Raw genomic sequence first — 18,914 nt, forward strand, 5'->3', positions numbered from 1 at the left:
CTGTTGGTTTTTGTAAGTTGATCTGATGTCTTACAGATTGAAAGTTGTATCTTTATATCTGCACCCTGTGTTCTAATAATTAGCTTGTTGATTCTCTTGGGTTTTCTATGTACATGATCTGCCAATAATGGTAATTAGGGTTTTTCTGTTTCATTCCTGACTCTTTATGCTTTTTTCTTATCTTATTGCTTGGGCCAGAGGCTTCCCTGGTGACTCAGATGGTAAAGAGTCTGCCTGCAGTGCAGGAGACCCGGGTTCAATTACTGGATGGGGAAGATGCCCTGGAGAAGGAAATTGCAACCTACTCCAGCATCCTTGCCAGGAAAATCCCATGGATGGAGGAGCCTGGCAGGCTACCGTCCATGGGGTCACAAAGAGTTGGACACAACTGAGTGACTTCACTCAGTCAGAGGCAGTAGTGCTATATGGAACCATAGTGATGGCAGACCTGCTTTTCTTGCTTCCAGCCTTAAAGTCAAACAATTCTGTGTCTAGGAGACAAAGATGGCATGTGTACAAAGGAAAACCTGGCTTCTCCTGTCACTGAGGCCAGACAGAAATGTCCCCATGGAGGAGACACCATGTGATACTTTGTTCCCTTCTGCTTTCCTAGAAAACCCTTTCGCCGTGCCTCAGGATGGGGGAGGTGAGACCCAAAGCACCCGGCTCAGCCTCCGAGAAGAACAACTTCAAGACGCCAGGGAGAGCCAAGACGGCTGTGGCGGTGCTGGAGGAGAAAATGCTACCTGTGCCCAAACCCCCTTCCTTGGACTTCTAAGACTAGAAGCAAACAGTGGTGGCGGGCCAGGGTGCAGGAAGGGGCTTCTGAGCCACCCGTCTGCGAGCAATAGTCCCACTTTGGGCTGGTGGCTTCTGAGAGGTGGCACCACTGTGGACTCAGGATGACCGACACGGCTGCTCAGGCCAAGTGAAGCAGAAGGATTCAGGCCTGTGCATCCTGTCCATGGCTCCCTTGCCCCTGCTCCCTCCAGTCGTGGCCCGTGGGCCTATCCACGTCAGAATTTTGAATGTGCGTGTGCGTGAGTGTGTGTGCGTGTGTATGATTAGGGGTGTCTTTTTGTTTGATTGGTTTTATTGGGGTCCCCCAAGTTCTCTGATGGGCCTGGGTCCGCTTGTGGTGGGGGTCCCGGCCAGCTCTTGCTGGCAGCTGTGAGCCAGATGGAGTTGGCAAGCATGGGGTACAGCCCCACTGTGCCTCCAGGGGTGCTTGGGATGTGGAAATGCCAGTGGGGATGCGTTCTTATGGAATTTTTTTCCCGTAATGACAGTGATAATGAGAGACACATCTCAGGCCATCTACGGGGCAGGCAGTAGACTGTCTTCACACACACCCACTCTCATCACTTGGGAAGTGAGTAGGATGAACTCCCTGCAGAAATGGCCTGGGTCTCACAGCCAGGAGGAGACCAGTTCTCAGCTTGACCTCAGAGGTCTAAGAACCCAAAGGCAAAGCTCCCCAGCCCAGGGTACCCACAGTACAGTCCCTGGAGCATCTCCCCAGTGGCTCCTCAGTGGATGGGCCATTGTCCCAAGCTTTCCACCACTGCTGCCCCGGGACCCTCTTACAGCATATTCTGTTTAAGCACCTACTGTATATCAGGCTTGCTGGGCAGTGATCTGGAAAGGAGCTGAGTCAGACAGGCCTCCTCCTTACCCCCAGAGGGAAGAAAGAGACACACAAATCCTTGCTGGACAGAGTGATGAGCACTATGGAAACCCAGAAGGGAAGGTTCTAGAAGCCCTTCCCACTTAAGGCGAGACTTCCATGCAAACCTGGGTGTTCATAATATCTGTCCACTGAGCTCACCACCACTGCCATCCACCCCACTGCCCCAGGGCGCACACGTGGAAGGGCATGATCTGGGAAATGATCACATAAATCCCTGAAGGCCAAACTGGCAGTGTAGACACCCTCATTCCGCTGGTGTTAGTGATGCCAGAATCTCCCCCAGCACCCAGGTGGGTGGGTCCCTGCTCCTCTGCTCAAGTACCTTTACTCAGCTAGACCCAATGTCTCCAACAGACCCTCCATCCATCACACGTGGCAGAGAGCAGGCAGACCCGTGGTACTGGTCAGCTGGGGGAGAGGACAGGGGAGAAATAAGCAGTGAATAGGAAGGTAGTAACAGCAGTGAGCGCTAAGCCAAGAATTCAATCAAAACGGGGTTCGTGAGGGTTAAGTTTGGCTAGTCGGGGAAGGCCTTTCTGAGCAAGTTAAGCCCAGACTTGAATGGTCAGCAAGAGCCAGGCATGGACATTGAAGAGGGAAGAGATTTCCAGGCAGAGGGAATAGCTAGTGCAAAGACCCCGAGGCAGCAACCGGCTTGATGATCTCAAGGAACCAAGAGAAAGTCAGGCTGGCACGGATGCAGAAGAAAGATGGGAAGAGAGGCAAGTGAGAGCCCAGACACTGTGGTTCACTGAGACACCTGAAGCGGGACAGATGTAACACCCACCCTCTGATAAAGCAGAAGGACATTTCAAGGGCATCAGCATTCTGCATCCAGCCTGGCTCATCAACCCCATAGAGAAGGGACTCTTCCCATTTCATGGACTAGGATACTGAGACTCAGATGGATCAAGTGACTTGCCCAAGGTCACAAGGGCAAGCTGAGGAAGACCCCGACCTATGGCTTGAGTCTCATCTCCTCCAGACAGTGCTGCCAGAACCCAGGGCCACAGTTTGGCGGAGGCCAAGCTGGAGAACCTCTGCCTGGCTCTTGCTTAGGGATCAGCGCTGCTTCCTTCACCCTGGATGCTGAGTCATCCCCGGACCTGCCCCGGGGACTTGTCCAAGTGGAGCAGCTGTTGCCATGGAGGGTTGCTCAGCAGCCATTCGGCACAGCTGGATCAGCCCACACCTGCATCCCATGCACAGAACCCTGGGAGTCAGAGAAATCGCAGCTGGGGGGAGGGGGTTGGGCATGGGTCCAGACTGACATCAGCTCTGTAGGGAGATCAGGGTGGCCTCAGGAAGTCCTGTGCCTCCTCTACTGTCTGTTGCCCCATCTCTAAAAGGAAGGGGTTGGACCAGGTGTTTAAGGGGCTTGCATCTCCAGCTTCCTGAGGTTCCGGGTGGAGCTCATGCAGCTTTTCACATGGAGACACTTCCTCTGCCAAGAGGGAGCTGGTGGCCCTGCCTCCCTGCCACAAACACCAGGTCCAGGGTCACTGTCACAGAGGCCAGCAAGGGCTGCAGCCCCCTGGTTTGTGCTACTCAGCTTGAGAACTTGCAGGACGCTGCTCCTGGCCCCACAGAGGTCTCTCCAGGAGGGACTGATGACCCCTTGGGTGCTCACGGTCGCAGCCAGTAAGGGATCAGAACGCTCTGCTGTAAGCAGGGGGCCCCTCACCATGTAGCTCGGCAGCCATCACAGACAGCAAAGCAGCGGGGCAGCCTGGGATGCAGGGGCAGAGCGTGGGGACCCACAGCCCTGCCCCGTCCCCACTGGGCGGTCTTGGGGAAGTCGCCTCACCTCTCTGAGGTTCGCCTGTCCAGTGTGTGGGGTGGGGGCCGTGGCTGGAGTGATTGAGGGGTGGGGGCCGTGTGGGTGGTGTGAATGCCCATCTGAAAGGCAGGCATGCCGTTCAGTCCCTCCTGGTGTCCACAGGTCTTCAAAGCCCCCGGGGGATGGGCCACCCTGGCAAAAACCTGTCCCATCCTACCATGGCAGATAGACGTGCCAGTGAGTAGAGCGCCCCTGAGAAGAAGATGCTCAGGGTAGCAACAGGTTCAAGTAGAGATTTACAGACTTAGTGTTTTTTAGTGACTCCCAAACCTGTTTTTTCAAGCTGCCTACTTTTACTTTTTACTGTGAGCTTCTGGCTATTACCACGTACTTTGCAAAAATAACAACAACAATAATAATAATACTATGGAAAGAAAAACAAAAAAGAAGAGAAAGAAGATGGCAATATATCCGCTGAGGAATCTGTCCTTAACCCCTTGTATTCGTAAGGACTTTTTCCCACTGGGAACCGTGTGTTATCACAAGCAGTTTTATGCTTTCCTTCTCGTCTGTGTTTAGTGTAATTGTACGTTTTGGAATCTCTACGCAGAACCAGTACTTGGTAGCACCCATGGGTCTCTCTGCCCTCGCCTGAACCTCGGAGATCCCCCTGCAGCTCAAGGAGCAGCCTGCTATACAGGAGGGCCCGGGACCGCCAGATGCCCGCCCGACATCTGATGCTGACCGGGACCCATAGGAAACAGTCCTTAACTGAAAACACATACACACACGCGTGTGCACGCACACACGTGAACACACATGAATCTGCAGGTAGAGCCCATCTCTCTGACGCTTTATAGCGAAATAGCAGGTAGGTGGCTAGTGTTCCTGGGGTGGTGGCATTTCCTGTCTTCATCCAACACCTTCAGGCGAGTTCAGCCCCCAGGCTGGAAAGGACTTGGGGGAATCAGGGAAAACATGACCAGGCGTGGGATTGGCAGTCTTCTTAAGAGAAGCTTTCTGGCTCCCTTGAGGCCATTCCACCGAGATTATGGGTGTGGCTGGACCTGGCACCATCTCCCATGTACCCAGCAGATGCCCAGACCCCTGCCCACACCAGGCTGGGGTCCCACCACTTGGCTATCTCTGCAGACCACAATCCCTGCTCAAGCCCTGTCTCCTGGCTCCTCTGACACCCCATTTAGTGTGTCTACTAGAGGTCATGCCATGAAAGAAGACAAGCTTCCCAGAGTCTCAGGCTTTTAAAAATTGTTTATTGGTTTATTTTCATTTCTTCAGTTTGGCTGATTGGCCCCCACCAGTAGGAGGAGTCTTGGCCTAGGTGGTCCTGAGAGGTGAATTTGCAGATTCGGCAGTGACCCCAGTTGACCTGACAGCCTCAAGCAGAGATGCTGGCGGTGTTGCTTGTCAGTGTTGAGGGGCAGCCGTGTCATTACACAGACGTCTGGGTTGGCCGCCCTCTCTGCAGCAACTTTGGGGGATTCTTATCTTACCACTCATCAGTGAGCCTCAGATAGCCTCTGCCTGTTCTCAATGGCCTTCTGAAAGGTCAGCGGGGCAGCCGCCCACCCAGTGACTGGATGACATTCTGGTCACTGCCATCTGCAGCCCCAGAACTCACCACCAGGCTGGGGTGATATCCTGTCCCCTCTGGAAAACCCACACTTCACACCGTGTGACCGTGTGACCGACTCCAAGCTCCCCAGCAACTCCTGAGGGCATAAATGCAGTGGCAGATGGTACTTAAGTGATCGTATGCAGCTCTGGGGCCCGTGGCCTGAACACTCAAAAGTTGAGTTGAGCAGTCAGGTGAGACAGAAGAGTCTAGAAAATCCATTTTGCTCGTACATGCGTTCATTCATCTGTTCAACAAAAATTTACCCAGCGCCCCTCTGGGAACAGTTCCTGCTGCAGATGGAGAAGGCGGGGAACCCGCTGTGTCCGAGGGAGAGGCCGGGACCTCCTGTGAAATGACTTGCTGTGCCTGATGGTTAGGAATGCTCAAATCCACAGGGAGAATAAGTGACCTTGGAGGTGACATTGTTCCCCCTGCCCCCAAGCCTCCAGTCCAAGACGCTGCCAGATAGTCGGTGCTAGATAGATGCTTGGTGAGTCAGCGGCTTTGACTGTCAGTTACACTGCACCTAAAACTCCTATCTTCCCATCAAAGCCCTGACCATGTGCCCTTGACGGACTGAAAGTCAGGGCTGCTGCAGTGCCTGCCTCCAGGGGACACCATTTCTATAGACGGCGCTGTGAACAGCTGCCCCTGGGTTGGTGCAGTGAGCTGCCCTGTGAATTGCCCTGAAGTGCTCTCTGAAATGTGCAGGATCCCATCGAAGCCAGTGAACCCCCAAGAGGGTCACCATGCGCGTGACCAAAAGTTGCAGATGCCGTGGCCTCTGCGGGCATCCGGCGTGGCTGCAACTGGACCCAAACTGGTGACCCTGAGAGAGTCTCTTCTTGGAGCCTCACCTCGGGTTCTCACCTTGGTTCCTTCCTGCCTCTTCCCCATCTTCTGGGTTAAAGCTAGTGGGCTATGTCACGGTCAGCTAGCCAGTCAGAGTCTAGGTGATGGGCAGTAACTAAGAGAGGACTGCGAGGGTGAGGGGCCCAGTGCCCCTGACCAGGCGGGACCCCCTTGCCCCCAGCTGGACAAGGGCACAGACAGACGTGTCTCTCTCCTGTAAGCCCCCATTTCACATGCGCAGGCATGGGGTCTCTCTGAGAGCTGATAACCGGGAAAACCAAAAACCAATAATATTCCTAATAATAATAATATAATGTAATAACAATAATGTGTTTTACACGGACCGCTGTTGCACTGCTTTTGTCTTTATATACAGTAGTTTTTATAAAGATGTCCTTAGGTTTTAATAAAGGAGTGTCACATCAACTCTTCCCTGTCCTGAAATTTGTTTTCATGTTCCACCATGTCCCCAGGGGGCAGCTGTGCTCACATCTGTTGTTGCTCCATCAAGGAGGGTGGACCCCCAGGGCCTGGAGGGTCTCAGCCGAGGAGCTGCCTGGGGTGGCGTTAGGGGCAGCTGGTCACACAGGGTCCCCCCAGAAAGCTTCAGAGGGTCCACAGCCAAGGGCAGATCGAGAAGGCAGATGATGACCACCTTCCAGAGGGCAAGAACCGGGTGGAAAGCAGACAGGGCCACCCAGGGGGGCACTGGTGGGTGGCGGGCGGGTCAGTGACAGTTGCTGGGGACTCAGCGCCGTCCCTGCCCGTGCCCGTGGATGATGCAGGCAGAGGGCGGCTCTGCTGGTCAGCGGGTTTCCGGGCCCCGCTCGGAAGACAGCCCCCCAACAGCGGGGCCGCCCTCAGGCTGGCGGGTCCGCCCTCAGGCTGGCGGGTCCGCGGTGGAGGACCAGCCCCCGCGCTCCACCAGGGACAGACACGCTTACTGGGCAAATAGGGTTCTGTGCCTCCAACCCAAGGGGGCCACGCTGGAGCCTCTTTCCCCCAGTCTTCAACCCCATCGTTCCCACCTGGCCCAGAGCAGCGCCGCCCTCTGGTGGGTCCAGCTCAGCTCGGGGGTTTTGCGCTCAGGTGCTAGTCAAACCCTCCCCCTCAGCCCACCCGACTTGAGCTCCACCCCAAGGTCCAGACTCTGAGCACACACCCTCCTCCTCCCCAAACCTCCCCCCAGCACCCGCACCAAGCTTCCTGGCTGGAGCAGAGAAAAGGACCAGGCAAAGCTTGGGGGGATGGACAGGGTTGACGTCACTGTTTTGCTGCTGCAGGCACATCCTTGGGGTACGTTTAGGATCTTTGGAGAGGCTGTGGGGAGGGTCTTTCATGCCCCTGTTTCCAGGCAAGGAGGGCCAGGCCAGGATGCAGCCTCATGCTCACACACATGCACACTCACACACACACACACCACACACACACACACACCCCTCCCTGCCTTGGTGCTGGGAGGGGGACAGAATAACCTTTTGAATAAAGATTCCGCTGGAAAGCTGCCTTCTGTCTCCCAGTGGTCTCTTCCCCCCATCACGGTTAGCTCCGGCTCCAACTGCCGACAGGGGTGCCAACATGAGAAAGGACAGTGGTGGCTCCAGAGGCTTCAGGATCTCAGGTGCCCAGTCGAATGTCTCAGACTTGATCCGATGGGCAGCGCGAGCCGTGGTCAGGCCGGGGGCACAGGAGAGACAAGATCAATCTGTCCTGGGGGACAGCAGGGTCTGGGCCTGGAAAGGATACTCTCTGGCAGGACTTCGTAGGCTGGAGGCCATCAGAGACGACAGTGGAGAAGCTGAGCTGTGCTGGCTCCCGCCCCACTTCTTTGTACCCCCTTCCTCTCCTGCTTGGTCCCTGAGCCATTGGGCACAGCCGACCGGTGCTTCCTTAGCGAGGAAGCACAGCCTGTGGTCCATACTGGACAGACACTACTTCCTCCCCAAGAGAAATGTCTGCAGGAAGTAGGGCCACCTGCCTCCACACTGGGAGCGGGCCAAGGGGTCCTCCCAGGATGACTGTCCTCACGCCACCCCGGCTCCGAGCCACCACAAAACGAAGCAGCCAGGCTTCGGCCATGCTGAGTCCTATCTCAAGATTCCATCCCCCGTTATCTATGACAACACCCCCTTCAATCTCGTATCATGGGTTTCCCCCTCTGGTGGGTCAGTACCACAGCGTTCGAATAGGCCTTCGTTTCAGCCGTCTGAAAGGCACACCCCACCACGCACCTCCAATGATCAGACTGCGCCCCAAGCCCCTGCCCGGCCCGTGAGAGCAGCTGGAAACCTTAGGCCATATGCATTTTTTAAAACTACCTGAGAGCGCTAGAGAGCTGACAAGGTGACAGAGAATTTTGACTTCAAGGCCTGGAAGAAAACAAACGCAGAAAGAGGAGGTAGCTTGGGCTGATTTTCCCCTGGGGACTTACTGATTCTGAAAGAAGGGCTGGGAGGATGAGCCAGGCTGGGGGAAAGTGTGGGAGTCCAGGACCTCTGGAGCGGACCCCAAAGCCTGCACCAGGAGAATAAGGGTGAGCCCCTGCAGCTCAGTTCTGCTTCCCTTGGGGGCCCAGAGACACCCAAATCCTGAAATCGCTTTAAGGGGATCCCAGATTGCTAACACGCCCACGTAACTGATAGCAGCAAACACTGATCTTCCCCCAGAGGGATCTCCTCATCCCAGGCTTCAACATATTTCTGCAAACCATTTATCAAGTCTCTACACCCTCAGAGGTAGCCAGGCACAGGATGCAGCAATATGCATAAGAAACAGCAGAAACAGATCACAGGAGAGGCCCGCAGAGGCTCCAAAACAACTGCCCTTAATAAGCTCAAGATGACAGCTCTCTGCAGTATCCTGGCCTGGAGAACCCCATGCACAGAGGAGCCTGGTGGGCTACAGTCCATGAGGTTGCAAAGAGTTGAATATGACTCAGCGGCTAAACAACAACAAAAAATACTCAAACCCCATAAAATTATGTCTAAAAATTGAAAACCAAATGCATAAAATATGTAAGTATTTTATATCATATAACTATATTATAACAATATTATATAGGAAGTTTTTAAAAGAGCCAATTAGAAATTGTAGAAGTAAAAGTATAATTACCAAAATTAAGATCTCAGTAAATGGGTTTAATTTACTGAAGCTCCAATACTTTGGCCACCTGATAAGAAGAGCCAACTCATTGGAAAAGACCCTGATGCTGGGAAAGATTGAAGGCAGGAGGAGAAGGAGGTGACAGAGGACGAGATGGTTGGATGGCATCACTGACTCGATGAATATGAGTTTGAGCAAGCTCTGGGAGATGGTGAAGGACAGGGAAGCCTGGCATGCTACAGTCCATGGGGTCACAAAGAGTTGGACACGACTGAGCAACTGGACAATGACAAAATGGGTTTAAAGACAAACAAGGCAAGAATGTCTGCTCTCACCACTGTTTGTCAGGATAGAGCCCAAAGTTCCAGTCAGTGCAACAAAGGCAAGAAACAGAAATAAAAGGCATGCAGATGAAAAAGGAAGGGTTAAAACTGTCTCTATTCGTAGAGATGTGATTGTCTATCAAAAAAAAAAAAAAAAAAAGCCAAGGAAGCTACAAAAGGGACTTCTAGAACCAATAAGTGAGTTTATAAGATCACAGATGAACACACAAAAACCAACTGTATGTCTAGGTACTAGCAATGACCATATGAGTCACTTCAGTTCAGTTCAGTTGTTCAGTCATGTCCAGCTCTTTGTGACCCCATGAATCGCAGCATGCCAGGCCTCCCTGTCCATCACCAACTACCAGAGTTCATTCAAACTCACGTCCATCAAGTCAGTGATGCCATCCAGCCATCTCATCCTCTGCCGTCCCCTTCTCCTGCCCCCAATCCCTCCCAGCATCAGAGTCTTTTCCAATGAGTCAACTCTTCGCATGAGGTGGCCAAAATACTGGAGTTTCAGCTTTAGCATCATTCCTTCCAGAGAAATCCCAGGGCTGATCTCCTTCAGAATGGACTGGTTGGATCTTCCTGCAGTCCAAGGGACTCTCAAGAGTCTTCTCCAACACCATAGTTCAAAAGCATCAATTCTTCAGTGCTCAGCTTTCTTCACAGTCCAACTCTCACATCCATACATGACCACAGGAAAAACCACAGCCTTGACTAGACGAACCTTTGTTGGCAAAGTAATGTCTCTGCTTTTGAATATGCTATCTAGGCTGGTTATAAAAAATTACAATTTCTTTTAAAAATTGAAGCATGGGGACTTTGCTGGCTGACCATTGGTTAAGATTTCGCCTTTCAGGGCAGAGGGTGTGGGTTCAATCCCTGGTCAGGGAGCTAGGATCCCACAGGCCTCCTGATCAAGAAACCAAAACAAAACAGAAGCAATATTGTAACAAATTCAACAAAGGCTTTAGGGACTTTCCTGCTGGTCCAGTGGTTAAGAATCCACCTTGCAATGCAGGGACATGGGTTTGATCCCTGGTTGGAGAACTAAAATCCGACGTGACATCAGGGCAGCTAAGCCGTAGTTCTGCGACTACTGAGCCAGCATGCTCCAGAGTCCACAGGCCACAACCAGAGAGACTTTGTGTCGCAACTACCGCAGCCCGCACACCACAGCTAGAGAACCCGCGCACCACAATGGCAACGGGGGCCTGACACGGCCAATTAAACAAATAAAAATCCACAACTATAAAAAATCTTCAAGAATTAAAGTGTAAATCTAAGAAAACATGTACAGGACTTTTATACTAAGACTACAAAATGCTGCTGATCAAAGATCTAAATAAATGAGAAAATGTACCTTGTTGAAGCATTGGAAGACCCAAGGTGGTAGAGATGCCAGTTCTCCCAAAACTGCTATATAAAGTAAAGAGTTACCATATATCACATAATTGAGCAAGTGTCAACTGACCTCAAAGGACATTTTTTGACCACAGTGCCATTAAGATAAAACTCTAAGAAGAAAAGTAATAACTAGAGAATTCCTACTTGTTTGGAAAACAAATAGCCTAAGGTCAAAGAAGAGATCATAATTGAAATTAGAAATATTTGAGCATGAAAGAAATGATACATATTAAAACTTGTGAGGGAAAGCCACTTAGTTGTGCCCGACTCTTTGTGACCCCTGGCCTATCCAGTCCATGGGATTCTCCAGGCCAGAATACTGGAGTGGCTGGCCTTTCCCTTCTCCAGGGATCTTCCCAACCCAGGGATTGAACCCAGGTCTCCTGCCTTGCAGGCGGATTCTTACCAGCTGAGCCACCAGGAAGCCCAAGAATACTGGAGTGGGTAGCCTATCCCTTCTCCAGTGGATCTTCCCAACCCAGGAAACGAACTGGGGTCTCCTGCACTGCAGGCAGATTCTTTACCAGCTGAGCTACCAGGGAAGCCCTTTAAAACTTGTAGGGTACAGTTAAATTAGTCCTTAAAGGAAAATTTAAGCTAAAGAGCATATATTGGTAAAAAATAAAAAAATTCAAAGGAGTTCTAAATAAATGAAGAGATACAATGTGTTCATGGATTGGATGACATTCTCCCCAAATTTATTTACAAGTTTTGCTGTTCAGTCACTAAGTCATGTCTGACTTTCTGCCACCCCATGGACTGAAGCAGGCCAGGCTCCCCTGTCCTTCACTATCTCCTGGAGTTTGCTCAGATTCATGTCCATTGAGTTGGTGATGCTATCTAACCATCTCTCCTCTGTCACCCCCTTCTCCTCTTGCTCTCAATCCTTCCCAGCATTGGAGTCTTTTCCAATGAGTTGGCTCTTCACATCAGGTGACCAAAGTATTGGAGCTTCAGCTTCACCATCAGTCCTTCCAATGAATAGTCCAAGGGACTCTCAAGAGTCTTCTCTAACACCACAGTTGAAAAGCATCAATTCTTCAGCACTCAGCTTTCTTTATGGTCCAACTCTCACATCCATACATGACGACTGGAAAGACCATAGTTTTGACAATACAGACCTTTGTTGGCAAAGTGATGTCTTTGCTTTTTAATATAGAAGTTTAACTAACTTCTTGAAAACTAATGATTTAGCCACACTTCTCACAAATCAAAAATAGTATAGCCAAATAAGCCAAAGGAAGAGGGAAAGAACAATGAAGATAAATATGGAACTAATGAAAAAGGAAATAAACAGGACAGAGAATCGGCAAGGTCAAGTGCTAGTTCCTTGAAAAAATTAATAAAACTGATAACTTCTTAGCAAACCTCATCAACAAAAAAGAAGACAGAGATTCCCAACGTCAGGAATTATTACTAAAAGCAAGATACCACAATACATCAGGAGAACATAAAAAAGATAAGAGACTGTTACAAAAAGTTGCATCCAAACATCTGAAGATTGAAAAGAAATGAATGCTTTTATTTTGAAAATTATAATTTCCCAAAACTGTTACTAGAGAAATAGAACCCTGTGGAGCCCTATAATTATTAAATAAATTAAATCTTTCCCACTAAGAAACACCCAGGCCCTGCAAATTTAATCAAACATTTAAAGAAGAAATAATGCTAGGTCTTCTCTAGAGAATAGAAGCTTACAAGATCTTCTCTAGAGAATAGAAAATATATATAAAATGAATATAAAAGAGTATAAAATGACCTCAACTCATTTTATGAAGCTGGATTTACCCTGATACCAAAACCTGACCAAGTGAACCTCAGTCATCAACAGAGATGCAAAATCTAAATCAAAAGATGGCAAAGGAAATGTAGCACTACTTAATCAGGGGTAACCCAGGAGTCTCAGGTGGGCTTAACCTTCAAAAGCAATAAAAATAATCCACATTATATTTATTATGCATTAGGATATCAGAAGAGAAAATATATGATCACTCAACAGACACAGAAAAAAGTATAACATTCAACACCTGTTTGAAAATGCTGAACAAGCTGGGAGTACGAGGGAGCTTTCCTTAAACAGACAACAGACACTCATGGAAAACTTACAGAAAACATCTTATAGGTCTTAATGCTTTAAGTATTGAAAGCTTTCTTTTCAGATCAGGAACCAGCCCACCATACCTGCTATCATCATCTCAATCCACTGTTGACTATGAAACCCTGGTAGCATTGTAAGGCAAAGGAATAAAAGGTGGAAAGATGGGAAAGGAGGAGATTAAAGTGTTGGCTTGCAAGATGATATGATTGCACAGGTACAATCAGAATAACCTAATTTAAATTAGATCCAGGGGCTAAAGATAAAAACTTCCCAGGTGGCTCAGTGGTAAAGAACCTGCCTGCCAATGCAAGAGAAGCAGGTTCAATCCCTGGGTCAGGAAGATCCCTGGAGAAGGGAATGGCAACCGACTGCAGTATTCTTGCCTGGAAAATCCCACAGACAGAGGAGCCTGGTCACAAGGTCACAAACATCAGACATGACTCAGCACACATGCACAAACATAAAAGATGCATATCTCATTCAAGAAAAATCTAATACGGGTTGATTAGACCTACTTTGCCATACACCACTCAGGGATCTAGGCACCTTCTTGTCTACCAGCATCTCATCTCATGGTCTCCAGGGTTGCCATGGCAAGGACAGATGGAAAGTAAGTGAAGTTCATCAGTCCTTCTGTGCTTCGGTTCTGAAGTAACAGGTGTCGTTTCCACTCACATTCCATTGGTTGGAACCAGTCACATGGCCCCACCTAACTACCTGGGAACTGACGAGTAAGATCCTCCGTGGTCCCGAAATAGTCAGGTCACACCACACCTTCTCCACCTGCCAGGGTCCCTGAATCTGGGTTGAAATCTTGGATCTTTGAGAGAGTGGTCTGCACAGTGCTCCCCAGGGCCTCTGTACCATTCCCTCTTGATGTGGAAATCTTGTGAACTACAATGCCACCTTCCACATCAGTAAACCAAGGATGCTGCTACCATCAACGATCACATTACAGCTGCCCTGATAGTGAGCCCCGGGGGACTCAGCGTGAGAAAGCACAGGATGCCGGCTCCGGTAGCCGACGTGCATATCAAAGGAATGATTTCAAAGAAGATGTGGTACGAATATACAAAGGAATATTACCTGGCCATAAAAAAGAAGGAAATGATGCCATTTGCAAAAACATAAATGGACCTAGGGATGATCAAACTAAGTGAAGTAAGTCAGACAAAGACAAATATGATATTGCTTATACACAAAGTCTAAAAAAAAAATTGATACAAATGAACTTATTTACAAACAGAAACAGACTCACAGACTTCAAAAACAAGTTTACAGTTACCAAAGGGGGAACAGGGCAAGGCGGGGGTGGGGGGGATAAACTAGGAGTTTGGGTTTCGCATAAACACATTACTGTATATAAAGTAGATGATCGACAAGGACTTACTGTATTACACAAGGAACTCAGTATCCTGTACTAACCTATATGGGAGAAGAATCTGAAAAAGAACGGATACATGTGCAACTGAATCACTACACTGTGTACCTGAAAGTAGCATATCATTGTAGATCAACTATACTTCAGTGTAAGATAAAAATTACATTCAAAATGTTTTTCAAAAAAAGGAATGATTTCAGTGAGCCCAGACTCTGGCATCTTCCCATACATAGAAAAGCACTAAATTCCTTAACTTGAGATATCTAGCTTTCTTTTATTAACAGTAACCCTTTGATATTCCAACTACCTGGTCTTTTGTTGCAAAAATCCCTGCATATCCTGGCTCCCCACGTGCCTCTTCGGAACACTGTTTCAGCGTCATCTGAGATGCGGTGCCCCAGGCTCAAAGTCCTTCCAATGTCTGCTGAATAGAACATAATTCTCAACTATTAGGTTATGCTTTTTTTTTCAGTTGACAACCTACAAACTGAAAGAGGCATTACCTGCCTCCTGTACAGACCCAGGGTCCACTGATGGGCAGTCAGGACAATGTGCAGTGGAAACGGGAGGATGGAGGGAGGGTCACGGCTCTGTAACAATTCAGAAACCCTGCTGGGTGGACGTTGCCAGGATTCCTTGATCAGGCTCCTCTGGGAAGAAGCCCCTTGTTGGTTATTCTCCTTAGCCCTTTTCTGTGTTCCCCAGCACCTCCCTGGACACATCTGCAGTGGACATAGGAGGCCAGGCCATCCTTGGGGGCTGTGATGCTGTCTGCCCACGGACGACTGGGAACCCAAGGCATTTTTGGGGGGGATTTTTGGGAGTTTTTTAAAATTTCTATTGGCATATAGTTGCTTTACAATGATGTTTTAGTATCTGCTAGTACTTTGGCCACCTCATGCGAAGAGTTGACTCATTGGAAAAGACTCTGATGCTGGGAGGGATTGGGGGCAGGAGGAGAAGGGGACGACAGAGGATGAGACGGCTGGATGGCATCACCAACTCGATGGACGTGAGTTTGGGTGAACTCCGGGAGTCGGTGATGGACAGGGAGGCCTGGCGTGCTGCGATTCACGGGGTTGCAAAGAGTCGGACACGACTGAGTGACTGAACTGACTGAATTGATTGATACAGCAAAATGAATCAGCCATATATCCCCTCTTTTTTGGACTTCCTTCCCATCTAGGTCACCACAGAGCATTGAGTAGAGTTCTGTGTTCTCTACAGTAGGTCCCTATTAGTCATCTGTTTCATAAATAGCAGTGTATGTATGACAATCACAACCTCCCCATTCATCCCGCCCACCCCTTTCCCCCTTTGGTGTCCATATGTCGATTCTCTATGTCTGCGTCTCTATTTCTGCTTTGCAAATAGGGTCATCTTACTGTTTTCTTAAATTCCACATATATGCATTAATATACAATATGCGTTTTTCTCTTTCTGACTTACATCACTCTGTATAACAGTCTCTAGGTCTATACACGTCTCTGCAAATGGCACAATTTTGCTCCCAAGGCTTGTTTTAAGTCAAGAACAATCAAAGCCTTGTTTTAATCCAAGTCTTGGGTTCCTTTCACAACACGATTTCCTTAAAAACCTAATAAGCTTTGAACTTGTTTCCAGTTAGTTCCGTGCTGCACACCTCCACCCAAACATCCTGTTTGCGATATCGGTCTCAGTTCTGCTCATCTTCCTTTTCGCCCCGAAGTCTCACCCGCTCACAAGGTAACAGCAGCTACCTTGAGTCTCCTGGGACCTCTTTTTCAACCTGCTTTTTGCCCTGAGGTAGTTTGAGCCTTTGTTGTTCACCGACTTTCTCCATCCTGTATCAAGTTATTTTTGGCTTTCCAAGTTTGCTAAGCCCCTTATTTCTGGAATTTCTCTGTTCTCTTTATTTCTGATCACAAACTAATCACTTCCTTCCTGAATTCACAAAAAACATCTATTTGAGGGTAGTCAACAGCCAAGACACACTTATAATATCCTGCTTTCTTACCTCTTGTTTTAGTGTTCAATTGGCTTCCCTGGTGACTCAGACGGTAAAAAACCTGCCTGCAATGCAGGAGACCAGAGTTCGATCCCTGGGTCGGAAGATCCCCTGGAGAAGGGAATGGCAACCACTCTAGTATTCTTGCCTGGAGAATTCCATGGACAGAGGAGCCTGGCGGGCTACAGGGTCACAAAGTGTCGGACACGACTAAGCAACGATCATTTTTCACTTTTCTCAATTGTCTATAAATTAGTGCAAACTGATTGAAGGAAATGTGTTGGCATTTATAACCTGGATTGCCAGCCTCCAGCATCAATTTCCTTGGCACTGACCACCAGCCACTAAGCCAGTGCTGCGTATTTTAGCTTTCACATGCAGCAACATTGATTATTGGTCCAATAGGATAGGCTGTGCTGAGTTCAAAACAAAGGGCTATTTATCCCTCAGGCAAAGATGATGCAAACAGGCAACACTGCAGAGAAAGCCTCTTCCATAAAGTGACTCGGGGACCCAGCGGCTTTCGTCTTGAGTCTCCATGAGTTCAACGCAGTGGCCCGGTGGTAAGTGCCCTGAAAGGAACGCAGCAAGACGAAGAGGCACTCTTAGAGACCTCATCCCAGAACTTGTAATGTTGTCTTCCTAAAATCTCCCAAGTGGAAACCGACGATAAAGACGCTGGGGTCAAATCAATATGCTGTCGGCTTGAGAATAGATGGGTTAGAATACAGAAATATATGTGAGTATGTTTGTGACCCCACGGACTGTAGCCCTCCAGGCTCCTCTGTCCATGGGATTTCCTAGGCATGAATACTGAAGTGGGTAGCCATCCCCTTCTCCAGGGGATCTTCCCCACCCAGGGACTGAACCCGCATCTCCTGCATTGCAGGCAGATTCTTTACTGACTGAGCCACCAGGGCAGCCCCATGTTTGATAACAAAAGTAATATTTCAATACAATGGGGAATCATTAATTAATATATATCTATTATGATTGTTTCACTAAATCACAAATATTTCCAAATGATACTAGCATGACTAGCTACCCATCAGAAAAAAATAAAATTGGACTCCTATTTTAGCCATATGTAAAAAATAAACTTTATATTAAAGATGAAAAAAATGCAGCCAGAAATGCTAAAGAGTTGTATGAACATTACCAAGACCAGATACCCAGTAGCTGTAGAAGGAATAATAAACAGTAACACAAAAATTATGTTTTCCACGACAAAAGATAATACAAAGTCAATATGTGGACAAGCGATTTAAACACAGAACACATATAAGGCTTACATCTGATTTATGGAGAGTGTGCAGAAATTGGTGGAAAGGAATAAACAACCCAATAGGAAAAAAAAAAGGCGGGACACCAAGAAGCAATTCACAAAATGAATCCAAATGGCAACCAACCTCTGAAAAAACCTGCATGTTCACCAGCATGAGAGAGGGGAGCAAAGTGAGATAGCGGAGCCGCTTTACACCAGACTGGCAAATGTGAATCCGTGGTCAGCAGCAGAATGGGAAAAGGTACTCGTGCTCTGGTGCTAGAAATGAGATCAATTACATCAGCTGTTGAAAGAAACCTTAAAATATCCATGAACATTACATACACCCTTTAACCTAGCATGAGTGGAATGGAACTTGCTGGAATGGAAACCAAATGATGCTTATTGGCAGGGAACAGAATCAGTAATGTGCTGCCGAATGAAAAACAACCCGTGCGTGCGTGCTAAGTTGCTTCAATTGTGTTCACCTCTTGTGACCCCATGGACTTATCTTTTGTCATGGAAAACATAATTTTTGTGTTACTGTTTATTATTCCTTCTACAGCTACTGGGTATCTGGACTTGGTAATGTTCATACAACTCTTTAGCCCACCAGGCTCCTCTATCCATGGGATTATCCAGGCAAGAACACTGCAGTGGGTTGCCATGCCCTTCTCCAGTGGATTTTCCAAACCCAGGGATTAAACCCATGTGGCTTGTGTCTCTTGAATCCACAGGAAGGTTCTTTACCACTAGCACCACTTAGGAAGCCCGAGAAACAACCCAGCCTCCAGGAGAAAAGATGCAGACATCTGAGTACATACCTGTATTTATTATAAAATGTATTAATGGAAAGGATGTGTGGCATAACATTTACGAATAATAATAAAATATATAACACCTTTTGTTATAAACTTGATGTGGTCAGCTGATCTTCACAGAATGTTTTTGTTGATCTTTGCCAAACTCTTGTACATGGAGACAACCTATAGCTGGAACCCAGGAATAAATGTCAGTTCAATATAAACGTGCATTTTTCTCAAATAGGAAGATGATAGGGACTTCCTCGGAGAAGGCAATGGCACCGCACTTCAGCACTCTTGCCTGGAAAATCCCATGGGCGGAGGAGCCTGGTGGGCTGCAGTCCATGGGGTCGCTAAGAGTCGGACACGACTGAGCGAGTTCACTTTCACTTTTCATTTTCATGCATTGGAGAAGGAAATGGCAACCCACTCCAGTGTTCTTGCGTGGAGAATCCCAGGGATAGGGGAGCCTGGTGGGCTGCCGTCTATGGGGTCGCACAGAGTCGGACACGACTGAAGTGACTTAGCAGCAGCAGCAGCAGCAGGGACTTCCTGGTGGTCCAGAGGCTAAGACTGGGTGTT

The 18,914-nt window shown here is 48.5% G+C and overlaps 1 protein-coding gene across 2 annotated transcripts in view; it reads left to right on the top strand.

Annotated features, from left to right (window-relative positions):
* The window catches only part of SHISAL1 (shisa like 1), an 81,020-nt gene extending 74,639 nt beyond the window's left edge, over nucleotides 1–6,381 (top strand). For both annotated transcript variants that reach the window (XM_070371466.1, XM_070371465.1), the window contains exon 5: nucleotides 614–6,381. In XM_070371466.1, coding sequence (XP_070227567.1) covers nucleotide 614 — 1 coding nt within the window. In that variant the 3' untranslated portion in view covers nucleotides 615–6,381. The remainder of the gene's footprint in view (nucleotides 1–613) is intronic.
* The last annotated feature ends 12,533 nt before the right edge of the window (nucleotides 6,382–18,914 follow it).

The sequence above is a fragment of the Bos mutus genome, chromosome 5, assembly GCF_027580195.1.
Source record: "Bos mutus isolate GX-2022 chromosome 5, NWIPB_WYAK_1.1, whole genome shotgun sequence".
NCBI classification, from domain to species: Eukaryota; Metazoa; Chordata; class Mammalia; order Artiodactyla; family Bovidae; genus Bos; species Bos mutus.